An 18,460-nucleotide genomic window follows, 5' to 3' on the forward strand; every position below is an offset into this window, starting at 1 on the left:
TGAATGGTGTAAAATAGGATGAGACAAGAATAAAACAGTCTGACAGCTGTATGGAGTGACCAAAAATAGTATTGGAGGGGTGGGGGCAGCGAAGATTCAGGAGCAGGGGCTGGAGCCCAGCTGTATCCTGTATTGACTGACCCTGAATGGGAAATCAAGCTGCTATATTGTGTACAGTGACTATGAATGGGAGGAGAGTGCTACATTGAATATAGGCTGATTTTGAATGTAGGAGGGAGTTGCAAAGTATCTGTGTGTATAATCTGTGTCTCTCACTCTTTTCACATTGGCTTCCCCCCCCCCCCTTTTTTTTTTGATAAACACTTAAAAGCAGTTAAGTCAACAGCTTATTGATTAAGCCAGAGTTAGTGTTTTCACCTGGGGTTTTGTCAGGTGATGTAAATTCCCATGGCATTCCATTTAGTGCACTTTTTTTTGGCAAGTGTGATAGTTTTATTATTGTTTAGTGGCTCTCAGCCTTTCCAGACTACTGTACCCCTTTCAGGAGTCTGATTTGTCTTGCATACCCCCAAATTTCACATCTCTTAAAAAGTACTTGCTTACGAAATCGGACACAAAAATACAAAAGTGTGACAATGCACTATTACTGAAAAATTGCTTACCTTTTCATTTTTATCATACAATTATAATACACATCAATTGGAATAGAAATATTGGACTTCCCTTTCAGTGTATAGTCTATACAGCAGTCTAAACAAGTCATTGTCTGTATGAAATTTTAGTTTGTACTGACTTCGCTCGTGCTTTCTATGTAGCCTGTTGTAAAACTAGGCAAATCTCTAGATGAGTTGATGTAGCCCCCGGATGATCTCTGCGTACCCCCAGGATACATGTACCCCTGCCTAGAACCACTTGTTTAGATGATTTTGTTTATTTGCATGTGAATCATTTTCCACTGTGTTTTAATGAATGGTTAATTTATGGGTTTGAATTAATTGATTTGTTAGTGCAAGTAGTTTACAGCATTTGCTTTGTTTTCTTTTAGCATTTTGGAATGTGTAGGTACGCCAGGTACAAAGACATAACAGGAGGCTACTCGTCACGTAGTTTTCATTTGTACCTAAAATGAAAGTCTATACATTAGTTTTTAGAGCTGACTTTAAGGCTAATACAGCAGCAAAGTCAGCATAATGACTTATGACAGGAATTAGTTTAAAGTGTTATAAGATTTTTTGGGGGTTTTGATCATGTATTTTTGTGCTAGCATGCTGGACCCTCTTTTGATTAAATGAATAACTACATATGTGTGCAATGGGTAAATTGGCACAAATTATTTTCTTTATAAGATGGATACTGTAAACTTTGTGGACAAATAAGTTACTTTTTCTTTAAGTATTGTCTTAAGATTACTGTCCTGATGTTGACAGGTTTCAGAGTGGTAGCCGTGTTAGTCTGTAAACGCAAAAAGAATGAGTACTTATGGCACCTTAGAGACTAACAAATTTATTTGGGCTTAAGCTTTTGTGGGCTAAAACCCACTTCATCAGATGCATGCAGTGGAAAATACAGTACAAAGATATATATATATACACATACAAAGAACATGAAAAAATGGATGTTGCCTTACCAACTGTAACAAGACTAATCAATTAAGGTGGGCTATTATCAGCAGGAGAAAAAAAACTTTTGTAGTGATCATCAGGATGGCCCATTGCAAATAGTTGACAAGAAGGTGTAAGTAACAGTAGGGGAAAAATTAGCATGGGGAAATAGTTCTTAGTTTGTGTAATGACTTATCCACTCCCAGTCTTTATTCAAGCCTAATTTAATGGTGTCCAGTTTGAAAATTAATTCCAGTTCTGCAGTTTCTCTTTGGAGTCTGTTTTTGAAGTTATTTTGTTGAAGAATTGTGACTTTTAGGTCTGTAACTGAGTGTCCAGGGAGGTTGAAGTGTTCTCCAACTGGTTTTTGAATGTTATAATTCTTGATGTCTGATTTGTGTCCATTTATTCTTTTGCATAGAGACTGTCCGGTTTGGCCAATGTACATGGCAGAGGGGCATTGCTGGCACATGATGGTATATATTACATTGGTAGTTGTGCAGGTGAATGAGCCCTTGATGGTGTCCCTTGAATAGATATGTGGACAGAGTTGGCAACGGGCTTTGTTGCAAGGATAGGTTCCTGGGTTAGTGTTTTTGTTGTGTGGTGTGAGGTTGCTGGTGAGTATTTGTTGTCTGTAAGCGAGGACTGGCCTGTCTCCCAAGATCTGTGAGAGTGATGGGTCATCCTTCAGGGTAGGTTGTAGATCCTTGATGATGCGTTGGAGAGGTTTTAGTTGGGGGCTGAAGGTGACGGCTAGTGGTGTTCTGTAACTTCCTTTGTTGGGCCTGTCCTGTAGTAGGTGACGGTAAAAAAAAAAAAATTCCTACTGTATTTTCCACTGCATGCATCCGATGAAGTGAGCTACAGCTCACGAAAGCTTATGCCCAAATAAATTGTCCGTGTTCTTTTTGTCCTGATGTTGATGTAGTTGGGTTAATTTTGTGCTTTTGCAAACTATTTTTAAAATACTTCATTTTTACTCTCTTCCCCTCCTTCCCCCCCGAATTTAGGAGATTAGTTTGGCACTTGACACTTTACTTTAAAAATGTTATTGGATTTTAGTTATTTTAAAGACTGGTGGTTAATGTGAATAGTGACTTTTTTATTATTTCTTTTTTATAGTTTGAGTATTTTTTACAGCAATTTTTTGATTGCATAATTAATAGCTTGGCACTTATACTGACTTCTATACATGCAATCTTTAAGTAATACTTTTTGCTTCTTTGAGGGTAAATTAAGCTAGGGTCTTGAATTAATTTTGTTTATAATTATTTTTTTTTAGTCTGATTTTGTGCAGGTTCCCAGTCCCAATCCTTATGTATTTGTAAATTTACTAGCATATTCTGGGATGAATTGCAGTAATTGCAGGGTTACAAAAAACTATGTACTTTTGATATATTTTTTAATTCATTAGAATTTGCACTTTATGAACTTGGGGGTTGTAGACCATTTGAGGAAATTTTAAAGCCCAAATAATTTACTCTTTTTTTATTGACTTTTTACTAAAGACAGTTTTGACAAGCATTTTTAAGTTGTTTTAGTATATATTCGTTGGGTTTTTACATTATTTTTAGTTGTACTAAAAATTAAAACATTATTATTATTTATTATTATTTTAGTTTATTTACTTTAGGTAAACCTTTGTGAATGAAACAATTAAATTTGGGGACATTTTTATCCCTGGGACATTTTTTTCCCCAGATACATTGACTTTTTTTAAAGCAAAAAGTAGCTGATGTTGGTGTTTTGGAACTACTTTTAGGGTTTAAAAAGTGTTCACTACATTTAAGATGTGGTAAAATACTTTTTTTTTTTTTACTTAGCTTGGCTAAGTTTTGATTTATAAACGGCCGTTGCTACCAGTTTAGGAGCATTTGTTGTTTATAATGAATTGTTAAAATCTGATTAGATAAAAAAAAAAAAAAACTGGCCACAAGGGTGTATGTATTAAGAATAAAATAATTTGCATGGATTTTTCAGAAGCTAAGAATACAATATTGTTTTATATACACTAGATTTGATTTTGAAGAGGTTTTAAATTTTACTTTGTGGAGATGTTTGTGTTTTTTTTTTTTTTTAACGATTCAGGCAGACATTTTGGAATTATTTTTTTAATTCTTTATTTTCTTTTTAGGTTAAACTATTGCCAGTTTTGTTAATTTATTCACTTGCTCTGGAAATTATGTGCTGCTTTTTTAAAACTTTACCTAGTATGTTAGATTGTTAAACATTAAACAGGACTTCATTGATTGATTTTTATTTTTTAAATGTAACTCATTTTTGCCCATTAATTAGCTAGGTGTAGGGAAAATTTTTTAAAATAAATCCTAAATTGAAAGGAAGATACAGCATAACACATACATAACATTTTGGGGGGTTAGTTTTTAACTTTACCAATCATGGTGACTGATGGGACGAACTTTCTGCCTTTCTGTGTGGAAGATGACACAATACCTAAATTAAATGGTGGAGAGGAATTTTAATCGTTTTAGACAATGGATTATTCACTAAAATAAAGGCATTACCCTCCTTAAAATTTAAGAGATGAGGTGGGCGGGGTGGGGGGCTGTGCTAATATTAGGCTAGTTTCCTGGAAACATGGAGTGGAATGTAATTAGCTATAGGATAACTCCATGCTTGTCCTTTCTGAATTAGTGTGTTTACAGGGAAATTTTTCTGCAACTACATGTGCTACTTCTGGAATTGTTTCACCAGATTTTAACAGGCCTTTGGTGGGTTTTAGGGTTGTCCTTTCAATAGGTAAAACTTTGTATTCAAAATCTAAAACTGTCACCATTTATACCAGTGAATTTGTTCCTAGGTAAGCTGGGCATGGTAGGTAGCTTTGTATTTGAGAATTTAATTTCCTGATTAAAAGTTCCTTAAAACTATGGTCTTTACATTGGGGATGTTTTTGATCCCCAAAGTAGGTTTGCCTTAACTTTTTATAAGACTTAGAAATACTTGTCTTTTTTGTTTTAATATTATAAGCTATTTGCCAGGCTGTGAGGGAGTTCTTAAATATGCCATATTCTCTCCTTAAACCAAGCCACATTCATGTAAAGCTCTGCTGACGCTTTGTTGATAAAGATTTATTTTGTAACCTTTTTAGTAGACATTTGTTTTAATAACTATTTTATTTAAGTCTGTGAAAACTAACTGTTTTTTTTGCCAGATGTGTGTTTTGTGGGTCTTTCTTTCTTTCTTTCTTTCTTTCTTTCTTTCTTTCTTTCTTTCTTTCTTTCACAACAGTTAAGCACATGTAAATATTAGCATTTTGGATTATATGGATTAATATTTTTTATTGTTTGGTTTAAATATGGAATATTTTTACTAACTACTTTGGAGTTGCTTTTGTTTACTGTTTGTATTGTTATTACCACGTGCTTGCTTTATTTTTTTTCTTTTCTTTTTTTGCTAATTATTTTAAAGCTTTTTAACAGTTTTCAGAGGACGCAAAGGTGACAGAAGTTTGCTTTTTTGCTGACTTTTTACAATGTTACATTGTCCTTGCACCACTGAATTTTTTAAATGAACTTTTCTCTTAAGTTTTTTAGCTCTTCTCTCAATGTCACTTGAAAATTTAAATGATATGTAATTTTATAGTGCCAATTTTTTTTTTGCTTTTTGAAATTATTACATTTTATTTTCATGATTACATTGAACTAATTTCAGTAACTATTTTGCACTTTTAATTGTAGTAACGCCAATCATTGTTTTTCTTTTTATTAAGTTTATATAGTCTAATTTTGGTGCTTCTTTTTTTAAGGCTGCGAAATTTTGTAACAGCTGGTAACATTTGTGAATGGCTGATATTAATTTTTTAAAAAGAATAAAGGCTGAGCTTTTTTAACACTTATTTGAGAGTTTAAGTTAATGTATTTAGAGGGGTTTTCCATTTTTTTTTAAATGGAGAAGTTATTTATTTGTGAATTTTTAAAATTTGTTTGTAATGTATGTACATTTCAAATGGACTGGTCTTAGCACACTATTTAACTCTTGCTACACAGACTAGCTGATTTTTTACCCTTTAAATTGATAAAACCATTATTAGTAGCTAATTTTGTTAAAACACAAATTCAGATGTGTTTCTGTTTTTACATTGTTCTTTTAAAAATAGATACAGTTTTTTTTAATTACAATATTTCCAGGGACTGAGGTGAGGCTGACTGGCCTGTAGTTCCCCTGATCCTCCTCCTTCCCTTTTTAAAAGATGGGCACTACATTAGCCTTTTTCCAGTCATCTGGGACCTCCCCCGATCGCCATGAGTTTTCAAAGATAATGGCCAGTAGCTCTGCAATCACAGAGCCAACTCCTTTAGCACTCTCGGATGCAGCACATCTGGCCCCATGGACTTGTGCTCGTCCAGCTTTTCTAAATAGTCCCGAACCACTTCTTTCTCCACAGAGGGCTGGTCACCTCCTCCCCATGCTGTGCTGCCCAGTGCAGTAGTCTGGGAGCTGACCTTGTTCGTGAAGACAGAGGCAAAAAAAGCCTTGAGTACATTAGCTTTTTCCACATCCTCTGTCACTAGGTTGCCTCCCTCATTGAGTAAGGGGCCCACACTTTCCTTGACTTTCTTCTTGTTGCTAACATCCCTGAAGAAACCCGTCTTGGTACTCGTAACATCTCTTGCGAGCTGCAACTCCAGGTGTGATTTGGCCCTCCTGATTTCACTCCTGCATGGCCGAGCAATATTTTTATACTCTTCCCTGGCCATTTGTCCAATCTTCCACTTCTTGTAAGCTTCTTTTTTGTATTTAAGATCAGCAAGGATTTCACTGTTAAGCCAAGCTGCTCACCTGCCATATTTACTATTCTTTCTACACATCGGGATGGTTTGTCCCTGTAACCACAATAAGGATTCTTTAAAATACAGCCAGCTCTCCTGGACTCCTTTCCCCCTCGTGTTATTCTCCCAGGGGATATAAAGATGAATGAGCTGCTGGTGCTATAGCATACATGGACCAACCCTGGGGGCTCGTCATTCTGATAAAACCCACATTTCAAAATCTCTTCCCTTCCTTCACAATCCCAGCTGTGGAAATAGGGACCTTGGAGCTGTGCACAGTAACCCTTTCACTGCTGGGTCTCTATCACAGTAACCCCCTCTGGTGATTAGCAGAGGTGGGGGCGGGGCAGCAAGTTTGGATCCCAAATGGCATTCGCTGCCATTAGCGATTGTAGGAGTGGGAGGGAACCCAGACGTAGGTGTGGGCCAAGTCTCCCAGCTGGAGGGAGGGGAGACGGGTAAGGAGATAGAGAAACTGAAGGAGAAGTAAGTGGGAAGAGCGGTGACAGGGTCCCAAACTGGTCCAGTTATAGAGGCAGAGAGTTTCAGGCCAGACGGGTCCACTACATCATCTGATCTGACCTCCTGTGTCACAGGCCACCAACCCCAGCCACCACCCGCCTACTAAACCCAACAGCTGGAGTGAGATCCAAGTATCACGGCCCACAGCAGACTAGACTGTTTTGTGCCAGAGGCAGAGAATGGGAGATGGGGAGTGAGATGCTTGAGGCCCCTGACAGGGAAACGATTACCCCCGCCCAGTCTCCCATCTCCAGCCGTCGCCATGCCTGATAACTTCAGAGGAAGGAGATAAAAACAAAAAATCTCCCAGAATACATTTGGAAGGGGGAAGGTGGGGAGAGATCCCTTCCTGACCCCTGCCATTGGCCGGCTGGAAGCCTGAGCTTTAGGAACATGAGACATAGACCAGAATCACTGCAGACCAGAATAAAACTGGAGAGGTGAATGCAGCCCGAAAGAATTCTGGGCATCAGGTCAACCAGTGGGGCTGATTCAATTCCACAGAATCATAGGACTGGAAGAGCCCTCAAGAGGTCATCTAGTCCAGTCCCCTGCACTCAAGGCAGGACTAAGTATTATCTAGACCATCCCTGACAGGTGCTTGTCTAACCTGCTCTTAAGAAAAATCTGTCGGTAGGGAAAGAGCCAGGGGCAATCGTGATGTGAAATGCATTAAAGCCCCTTCTGAAATCTCCCCAGTCCCCCTTCTTGCCCTGACAGGCTGTAGAGTAACACCTGCCTTTGGCTCCCGATGCTCCCATCCTCCCCGGGGACGAGAAAGGACAATGGCTGCGGTGGAGCCAGTCCAGGTAAGGTTTCTGAGGGAGTTGCTGGTGGGTTCGTGCTGCAGAGAGGGGGGCAGAAAATACAGAGGAGGTCAGGATTGCTTGGGAGTTTGATCAAGAGGTGGGGGGGGGGCAGGAAATCCACAGGGTGGAGAAAGGGAGGGGGACAGGGTGTGGCGAACCTGCTGGGACTTGTTCAACCTAGGGCCTGGATTCTAGGAACAGACCTATGGGGGTTGAGGGTTCAGATCCACGTATTAGTGGAACAGGAAACAAACCCCTTGGCCTGGGCTGGGAAAACTTACCAGATTACTAGTGCTGGAGTCTCAACCTACCAACCTAAGGTTTCTGAGCAACATGAAGGGGACACCCATCAGAGGGTCTTAGGGGAGATGCCCCATCTCCTGACATCCAGCTAATGGCAATGGGGAGGGGGTTGGGATTCCTACCAGGGGGCCTGGAGCCTGCTAGGGGCCCCATCTTCTGTATCAGGCTCTGGCTAGTAGGTGTGTGATGAATGTGAAGACCCTGCCCCCTCTATCTGCTGGGAAGCATGAGAAGTTCTCTTTCTCACCTCACTCTGAGGCCTTCTGGCTGCTCTGAGCAGGGTGGAGGAGGAACCTGCTGATTGTGAGCCTCCCAGAGCTTCCATCTGGTAGGTCCCTCTCCCCCATGAATGGTGGGGCTGTGAGTGGGGCAGCAGGTCCTGAGTGTGGGACTCTTGCTCTTTCAGGGGCTGGTGACCTTCGAGGAGGTGGCTGTGTATTTCACCAGGGAAGAGTGGGCTCTGCTGGACCCCGCTCAGAGAGCCCTCTGCGGAGATGTCATGCAGGAGAACTATGAGAGTGTGACCTCGCTGGGTAAGGATTCCTGTCCCCTTGGTTCTTAGAAGGGGAAATGCAGAGTTAAGGTTCACGACACCCCACAATGCCACCTCTCCTCTGCCCTGTTTCAGCATCACCCCGACATGCCAGTGACACACACAGTGACACCCTCTGCCCTCCCCCGCTACAGAACGCTCTGGGAACAGGAGCAGACGCGGTATTGCACAAAGTCTAACAACTTCTCTTTGCGAAGGCAAAACTGGGGTTTAATTCCAGCAGAGTGAAGAGAAGCTGCCTGCCACTGGCCTCCACTCCAACACTCAGCCTACTCCACACGAGCCAGCTCAGACTAGCAAAGTGAGATCACCCCTTTACCGGCATAAGCGCCAGTGTGCATCGTGCTGTGAAAGTGGCAGGGCTTCTCCCGCCCACATAGCTACCGCTGCTCCTCGTTGGGGGTGGTTTAGTTATGCAGAGCGGCTACCTGCAGCTGCCTCACTGTAAGCTCTCTCGTGTAGACCTGGCCTTAGTTTGGCTGATTTCACTCCTCAGGGTGCAGCTCTGCACTGGGATGCTTGTGCAGTAAAACGAGTAAGTTTGTTACCTAAATAATCGTTCTTTGTTCACACCAAGGAGAGGGAATTGGGATAGAAATAGTTACAAACAAACCCAAGTTAAAATATGCTTCTGAGACTAAAACCTAACTTAACTAACTAGAAAAGGAGGACTTGTGGCACCTTAGAGATTAACCAATTTATTTGAGCATGAGCTTTCGTGAGCTACAGCTCACTTCATTGGAAGCATCCCGTGGAAACGGCAGCAGAGTTTATATAAACTCTGCTGCAGTTTCCACGGTATGCATCCGATGAAGTGAGCTGTAGCTCACGAAAGCTCATGCTCAAATAAATTGGTTAGTCTCTAAGGTGCCACAAGTCCTCCTGTTCTTTTTGCAAATACAGACTAACACGGCTGCTACTCTGAAACTTAACTAACTAGGTTTTTTGTTCCAAGTCGTTTGCTCCCCACGCTCCTCCTTCCTTAGCCAGGATACAACACAGCAAAACCCAGAGCACTTGGTTCCTGTGGCTCCTGCTCAATTGTTTTTTTACCCACCTTATCTCCCCACGAAATGTCTCTGTTTCAACAGCCAGTATTGCTTCCTCCTGTTCTTCCCTTTCTGTGCGCTTCCCATCCCCTGCTTGTTTGCATGTAAATGGCTTTTCCATTGTTTTGATTCCCCCCTGGTTAATTTACATCATTGTTAGGGGCCGGCTTTCTCTTCGCCCTCCCTTGCTTCTTGTCACGCAGACAGAAAGCAGAAGATGAGCAGGCAAAGTGCAGGCAATGCCATGGTTATTGGCATTAATCAAGCATATCCATAGCTCTACACGCCAGCAGAGACTTTTCCCCAGTGTCCCAGTTTCCGCTTCCTTAGAAGGCATAGTTATACCTGCAGTGCACACCCATGATCCCACTCCTTACAATTTATGGTCATGTTCTGTTTTGGAGGGTCGTGAGTCTGGGGGCTCAGTGTCACCTCTTTCGTATCCCATGGGAAGGGTAAGGAGTGAGGTTGTGCTTTGGTCAGGGACAGGCATTTCTTTGGCTTTCAGTGTTTTTTATACCTTCCACCCCCCCCACCCCCCCCCCAAAAAAATCTCCCCTTGCCCTTCTCAACCGGTTGCTTGACCTTATCTTGGGAGAGAAGTTGAGGCAGGGCTGTCCTTCAAGTGTCCTCTCCCACTCTGCCCAGCGACACTTTCTCTTTTCACCCCATCTGCTTGTGGGCAGATGTAACATACGGTGTCTTTGTTCTTTGTTCACACACATTAATAAGAATATAAAAATATCAGAAGTCAAATGAGCCAAACAAGACCCAAACTTCTATCTCAGGCAGATATACAGGCCTGAATACTACATTATCATCACTAACACTCCTAGCAGTCATCACGGAGTTTGTTCTGCTGGTCGGGTCATTAGCTTTCCCGGCTCAGGCCAGGTACTGGCAGGGAGTGTGACGTAGATGCTGTTGCAGACCGGAAGCTAGACAACTTTTTTCTCCATTTGTCGGGTCACAAACTCAAAAGCATAGTAGAGGCGAGGATCCATAATTCCTCATGTGGTGTTCAGATAGTAATGACCAGCATATTGCAGGCTTTCAGACAAGACCTTGCTCTATTGAGCACTTTTATAGCACAGTAATATTGCATACAATCAGATGCTTCCCTTGTTCTGGGATTCAGACCCCACTGTTTTCCCCCTGGGATTGTCACAGTGCCATGGTGAGTGATGGGCTAGCTGCATTTCTGTCCCCTTCCTCCTCTCTCAGAGTTCCTTACCCTGGGGTCAGGTCTCAAGCCTTTCTGTCTCCTGGAGTGGAATTCAGCAATTCTTCTTCTCCTAAACCAGGCCCTGGGCGGTGCTACCCTCTGTGCTTACCCAGCAGGTCAGGCTGAGTGCGGACACCTTTACTACTTCCCTTCGGGAGTCTGAGATCAGTGACAAAAGAGTCTCCTTCAGACCAAAGGAGTGTTTATTCTGCAGTAGGAAAAAAAGATTTGAAAATGGTCTTCATGCCTGCCGGGCTGACCATCCCCTGATGGACACCTCAGCAGGTCTAACTTCTTCAGACATCCCATCAGGGTCATTTCTTTGTCTCTTTCCTGCAAACAATTACCTGAACTGGCTATCCTGCCTGTGATGGGATCCCCAGGGTGCAGCCTGGGACCATGGGACCGCTGTTGCCCCTTAACTCTCCAGCCTGGGCTCTCTCTCGCAATGCTTTGCTAGTGACAAGCAGCAAACCCCTCCAGGCCCTGTGAACACTCAGCACAACAGCATGTGGAGCCCCACGTGCAGCTAGATTTCATGAATGCTCCCAGAGCCACTCATGAATCACACAGAGAAAGGCACCAAATCCTCCCAGCTCCCAGCCCTGTACCTCAGGAATATACCGTCCTGCACTGCTCAAGACAAGCAGTGCAAATTTATTAATTCGTTCCCTACTTCATTTCATAACTGTCAGGGTGGTTAAGCACTGGAATAAATTGCCTTGGGAGATTCTGGAATCTCCATCACTGGAGATTTTTAAGAACAGGTTAGACACACACCTGTCAGGGATGGTCTAGATCAGTGGTTCTCAAACTTTTGTACTGGTGATCCCTTTCACACAGCAAGTGTGACAAAGCGGGACTGTTCTTAATGTTTCCTCTGAATATTGTGGGGGTGCCTCAGTTTCCCCTATGCAGTTCTAGGTGGTGGGATAAGGGTATATGATCATTGCAGAGCCCTAGAGGACAGGTGTGTGCAGGGGTCTGGACACAGAGAATGGCTGACACCCTGTTTCCTGGCACCTGATGGCCTGGGCCCTTCCCCCCTGCAAGGTGAGAGCTAAAGGGTTGGAGAACAAAGGAATCAGGTGACGACCTGACCCAGAAAAGGGTCAAAGCCGAGAGGAGGAGGGGCTGGAGGGGAGTCAGTTTGGAGCTGGCTGGGGACATGGAGTGAAGTGCAGACGTGGTTCTCTGGCTCACTGCCCCCCAAAATGGACCTGGCTGAGGGGTCCTGTTCTCTGTACCTACAAGCTGGTTTAGACCATGTTCCTGTCATCTAATAAACCTTCTGTGTTACTAGCTGGCTGAGAGTCACGTCTGACTACGGAGTTGGGGGGGCAGGACCCTCTGGCTTCCCCAAGACCCCGCCTGGGCGGACTCGCTGTGGGAAGTGCACAGAGAGGCAGAGGATGCTGAATGCTCTGAGGTCAGACCCAGGAAGGTGGAAGCCATGTGAGCTGTGTGTCCTGCAGACAGTCTGCTCAGAGAAAGGGGTCTTCCCCAGAGTCCTGCCTGGCTTCGTAGGGAGCAGTTCCAAAGCATCGCCCGGGGACTCCGTGACAGCAAGCCTCTGAGTGTGGACCCCACCCCCTATAAATTAAAAGCATTGGTTTATATATTTAACACCATTATAAATGCTGGAGGCAAAGAGGGGCTTGGGGCAGAGGCTGACAGCTCGCAACCCCCCATGTAATAACTTTGCAAACCCCTGAGGGGTCCCAACCCCCAGTTTGAGAACCCCTGGTCTAGATAATACTTAGTTCTGCCATGAGTGCAGGGGACTGGATTAGATGACCTCTCAAGGGCCCTTCCAGTTCTATGTTTCTATGCGCTTTCCTAACATCTAATAACCCTGAGATCCTGCATTCAGTGACATCCCTGGTCCCTCCTACTCCTTACTACTCTGAACCCCACCAGCCCATGTGTGACACCTTCTTGGGGCGTCCAGAACTGTAGGTCATTGTCTTCTCCTCCTGCCTCAGGGAGAGAGGTGCTGGAGTTAATCTTTGTGTCCACTCCCAGTCTTTAGCGCCCCACAAAGAAACTCCTCAAGGTTCTGCCAGCTCTCACTTTGCCTTGCAGGTTAACCCTTGGTGTACACCTTTCCTCCAACTCCCCTGAAGCACCCCCTGTAGTGTCCAGCCCCTGTCACTGGACACTCACAGAAATTACCAGGTCTGGTGCCCCCAAAGGGGCAGCGTACTAGCGTCTTGGAAGGTTACAACTCTGGAGCGGGTCCTTTATAACAACGCAGCACTGTAATCCCTTCATGGGGAAAACAGATATAAGTTTATTGACAAAAAACAGAGACTCAGAGATTCAAATGGGCAGTGAGCAAGGGTAATAAGAACTGAATTAGTTACAAATAAAACAAAAGTATGCAGTAAAACCTCAGAGTTACGAACACCAGAATTAAGAACTAACCGGTCAAGCACACACCTCATTTGGAACTGGATGTACGCAATCAGGCAGCAGCAGAGACAAAAACAAAACAAAATGCAAATACAGTACTGTGCTGTGTTAAACGTAAAATTACTGAAAAAATAAAAGGAAAGTTTAAAAAAAGATCTGACAAGGTCAGGAAACTGTTTCTGTGCTTGTTTCATTTCAATTAAGACAGCATTTTTCTTCTGCATAGTAAAGTTTCAAAGCTGTATTCAGTCAATGTTGCATTGTAAACTTTTGAAAGGACAACCAGACTGTTTTGTTCAGATTTACGAATGTTTCAGAGTTGCGAACAATCTCCATTCCAGAGGGGTTCGAAACTCGGAGGTTCTACTGTACTGTGCTTTCTAGAGACCAAGACTTAAACTTATCAAGATACAGTCCTCGTCCACTGCTTTATCTTGTCTTCAAAGCCTTTCTGCAGAGCTTGCTGGTTTCCGGTCAAACCAGGATCCAGAACGTTAACAAACGATCCACTTCTGCTAAGGGTGTTCTTTGGTGAAATGGATAACAAAGGGGATTCTTTTTCCTGCCTTTTATAGTCCAGTAAACCTCTGAAATGTATCCTTTTGAGGAGGACTATCAGCTAAGACACCTCTCCCCCATTGCTTCTTCTCCGGTGTGCTGTGCCCCGGTGAGAACGCTTGTGTAGCTGCGTTATGCCGACCGGAGAGCGCGTTCCCATCGACGTAATAAAACCAGCTCAATGAGCAGCAGTGGCTGTGTCGGTGGGAGGCGTCTCCTGCTGTGCACACGAGCGTTTATGCCGACAAAACTTACGTCGCTCGGGGTGTGTGGTTTTTTTCACACCCCCGAGCGACCAAAGTTTTGCCGACATAAGTGCTAGCGTAGACATGACCTTATGTAGGAAAGAGAGACCTTCCCTCCTGTCTGGAAGAAACCTGTTTCTCCCTTTGTTTGGTTAGACATTAAGGCAGAGGTCCCCAAACTGTGGGGCTCAGAGGAACGTTCGGGGGCGGTGGCCCAGGCCAGTCCCCATGGGGGGCAGGGAGGGAGTGCCACCCAGCCCCGCCCCTGGCCCTGCACCTGGGCCCCTGTCTGTGGCTCCATTCCTGGCCTGAGGCCAAGGCTGGGAGTGGGAGAGGAGCAGAGTCGCACCCGGCCATGAGCCCAGCTGCCAGCCCCCACCACGGCTCTGCTCCCATCCTCAGCCTCGGTCCCTGGCCGCGGCTCCAGCCTTGGCCTCAGACCCACCCCCAGCCTTGGCCCCCTGTCCACATCCCCACCCACCTGCTCCTGGCCCAGGGTGCAGGGGTGGACAGGGGAAAGGGGGAGGGGTGACCCTCAAAGTTTGGGGACCACTGTTTTAAAGCATAATATCACTAGGTATACATTATTCCTCATATAGCATCAGTGCACACATTTCACAATTCTCTGAATCATAGGACTGGAAGGGACCTCGAGAGGTCATCTAGTCCAGTCCCCTGCACTCATGGCAGAACCAAGTATTATCTAACCCATCCCTGACAGGTGTTTGTCTCACCTGCTCTTAAAAATCTCCAATGATGGAGATTCCACAACCTCCCTAGGCAGTTTATTCCAGTTCTTCCAACAGGTAGGAAGTTTTTTCTAATGTCCAACCTAAACCTCCCTTGCTGCAATTTAAGCCCATTGCTTCTTGTCCTATCCTCAGCGGTTAAGAACAATTTTTCTCCCTCCTCCTTGTAACAACCTTTTATGTACCTGGAAACTGTGATCATGTCCCCTCTCACTCTTCTTTTCCAGACTAAACAAACCCAATTTTTTCAATCTTCCCTCATCAGTCATGTTTTCTAGACCTTTAATCATTTTTGTTGCTCTTCACCGGCTTTCATCTGATGCCTTACAAGAAACTTTTTGAATAAATTCTATTAAACCAGAGTGAGTTTGTCAGACCTTATAGGTGTTCCGGACACAGAGGAGTGAGCCACAACTGGGCCTCCGTGACACAGCTTGCTCACCCATCCCGTCTTCCCTATGACTCTCTCTATGTCTCTGGATCTCTGTCAGTGAGCTCCCCTCTGAGTCCTCCGTTTCTGGGACATGGAGTTACCTTTTCTGTGTTTTTGGGATCCTTTCATGACGAGTGTCTGGCTGTGTGTTCCCATCAGAGATGGCAATAGTAAACCCCTCCTAAGCACAGTGTCCCGCGCCTTTCAGCGTTTGGGGAGCTGCATTACAATGGGCTGTTAAAATAATAGAACTTTTTTTTTCTGAACAAATTAAATTAATTCACCTGATCTTGCTTCTTTTTCTTCCCCTGAGCAGGGTTTCCTGTGTTCAAATCCGATGTGATCTCCCAGGTGAAACAAATGGAAGAGCCAGGGCCCCCGGTTCTCCAGGGCTTGGAGGAAAGAGAGATTCTGATGGCCACCTGTTCTGGTGAGGAATAATTAAATCCACTCAAAAGATGTTAGTGCCTGAAGGAAAGAGCTAGGATTCCCTACAAAAGCCTTGTGAGTTCAGGATTGTCCCCAGCGGGTGTCAGATCCTCAGGGCAGCTATCGCTCATGGCTTCCTACCCATCCTGACTCACACCTGGCAGGAGCTCCCTCACTGGTCTCCCCTCCCCTGAATGTTTGGATAGGATGGAGGCAGACTTCACCCCCTTCTCTTTCTCCTACAGGGAAGAGTTTGGGGAAATTCAGTTCCTGATTTTTTTTTCTGTCTTTCCAGTTATTTTGGTTAGCTCTCCCCTTTTCCATCCCTGAGTTAGGTCAGTGTAAGCTGCCTCTTGTCGACTAACTCTGAATGTGTCTATGCTAAAATGCAGCTCTCACCCCACTGCGCTGACTTAAATGACTTAAATAATCCCAACTATATGTATAAAATGATGGAGTCTAAATCAGCTGTGACCACTCAAGAAAGAGATCTTGGAGTCACTGTGGATAGTTCTCTGAAAACATCCACTCAATGTGCAGTGGCGTCAAAAAAGCGAACAGAATGCTGGGAATCATTAAGAAAGGGATAGATAATAAGACAGAAAATATCATGTTGCCTCTATATAAATCCATGGTACATCTGCATCTTGAATACTGTGAGCAGATGTGGTCGTCCCATCACAAAAAAGATATATTGGAATTGGGAAAGGAGCAGAAAAGGGCAACAAAAATTATGAGGGGTATGGACCGGCTTTCGTATGATGAGAGATTAAAAAGACTGGGACTTTTCAGCTTGGAAAAGAGACAACTAAGGGGGGATATGAGAGAGGTCTGTAAAATTATGAAGGGTGTGGAGAAAGTAAAGAAAGAAGTGTTATTTGCCCCTTCTCATAACACACGTACTAGGGGTCACCCAATGAAATTAATTGGCAGCAGGTTTAAAACAAACCAAAGGAAGTATTTCTTCACACAACGCAGAGTCAACCTGGGAAACTCCTTGCCAGAGCATGTTGTGGAGGCCAAGGCTATAACAGGGTTCAAAAAAGAACTAGATAAACTCAGGGAGGATAGGTCCATCAATGGCTATTAGCCAGGATGGGCAGGGTTGGGGTCCCTTGCCTCTATTTGCCAGAAGCTGGGAATGGGCAACAGGGGATGAATCACTTGATGATTCCCTATTCTGTTCATTCCCTCTGGGGCACCTGGCATTGGCCACTGTCGGAAGGCAGGATACTGGGCTAGATGGACCATTGGTCTGACCCAGTATGGATAAATTGGATGGATAAACTGTGGATAAATTGGAGAGAGTCCAGCGAAGGGCAACAAAAATGATTAGGGGTCTGGAACACATGAGTTATGAGGAGAGGCTGAGGGAGCTGGGATTGTTTAGCCTGCAGAAGAGAAGAATGAGGGGGGATTTGATAGCTGCTTTCAACTACCTGAAAGGGGGTTCCAAAGAGGATGGCTCTAGACTGTTCTCAATGGTATCAGATGACAGAACGAGGAGTAATGGTCTCAAGCTGCAGTGGGGGAGGTTTAGATTGGATATTAGGAAAAACTTTTTCACTAAGAGGGTGGTGAAACACTGGAATGCGTTACTTAGGGAGGTGGTAGAATCTCCTTCCTTAGAGGTTTTTAAGGTCAGGCTTGACAAAGCCCTGGCTGGGATGATTTAACTGGGAATTGGTCCTGCTTCGAGCAGGGGGTTGGACTAGATGACCTTCTGGGGTCCCTTCCAACCCTTATATTCTATGATTCTATGATTCTATGATTCAGTATGGCCATTCTTACATTCTAATAATTCCCCCTTCGTGAGAGGTGTGGTGCTTAAGTCGATGTAATTATGTTGACGCAGTGCCAGTGTAGACACTGTGTTGCTTGCATGGACTGTTACTGCCTTTCAGAAGCTGTCCCACAATGCCCCACGCTGCCTGTTAAGTTGGTGCAAGCGCTCCTGGTGAGGACGTGCACTGCCGACGTAAAGAGCCTAGCATGGACGTGCAAAAGCAATTTAATTACTGTGGAGGGTGTACGTCGACTGAACTTAGGCTGACTTAATTTTGTAGCGTAGACTCATCCTGAGGTTTCTTTCTCTATCCCAGCAGGCGGTGGGATGCTGAGTGAGAATGTGGAGCAGAATCCTCACCAGGAACATGCTGAGCAAGTGGAAGCACATGGGGGATTATTGCAAGGATATCAAGGGAATGTGTCCAGGCATCATGTGCAGGGAAAAGCCTGTGAGAGTCAGCACAGGCCAGAGAGACAGCCGGAAAGTCAACCAGGGGAGAAAGTGGGTAAATCCCCTAATTGTCAGGAAACTCACAACAACTTCAAGGAAAGCACAGCCCAGCAGAGAATCCCAATGGGAGAGAGACCCTATAAATGTGCTGAGTGTGGGAAGACCTTCAGTTTGAGTTCAAACCTTATTAAACATCAGAGGATCCATACAGGAGAGCGCCCCTATGAATGCGGAGAGTGCGGGAAAACCTTCACTCACAGCTCACACCTAACTAGACATCAGAGAATGCACACCGGAGAGAGACCCTACGAATGCTGTGAGTGTGGGAAAACCTTTCGGTACCGCTCAGACCTTATCACGCATCAGAGAATCCACACGGGGGAGAGACCCTATGAGTGCTGTGAGTGCGGGAAAAACTTCAGCCAGAGCTCAAACCTTATTAAACATCAGAGGATCCACACCGGAGAGAGACCCTACGAGTGCTGTGAGTGCAGGAAGACCTTCACGCGGAGATCAAACCTTAATGCACATCAGAGAACCCACAAAGATGCAAGACCCTATGAATGCTTTGTA

The 18,460-nt window shown here is 44.4% G+C and overlaps 2 protein-coding genes across 2 annotated transcripts in view; one reads left to right on the plus strand and one right to left on the minus strand.

Moving 5' to 3' along the window:
* LOC125629724 (uncharacterized) overlaps positions 1-18,460 on the minus strand; it is a 121,930-nt gene that overhangs the window by 36,356 nt on the left and 67,114 nt on the right. The gene's annotated exons all lie outside the window — the stretch shown is intronic.
* LOC125629723 (uncharacterized) overlaps positions 1-18,460 on the plus strand; it is a 30,048-nt gene that overhangs the window by 6,884 nt on the left and 4,704 nt on the right. The window contains 4 exon segments of the mRNA XM_048835116.2: positions 7,580-7,689; positions 8,399-8,525; positions 15,536-15,649; positions 17,754-18,459. Of these exon segments, the coding sequence (XP_048691073.2) occupies positions 7,580-7,689; positions 8,399-8,525; positions 15,536-15,649; positions 17,754-18,459 (1,057 nt within the window).

The sequence above is a fragment of the Caretta caretta genome, chromosome 28 (assembly GCF_965140235.1).
Source record: "Caretta caretta isolate rCarCar2 chromosome 28, rCarCar1.hap1, whole genome shotgun sequence".
NCBI lineage: Eukaryota > Metazoa > Chordata > Testudines > Cheloniidae > Caretta > Caretta caretta.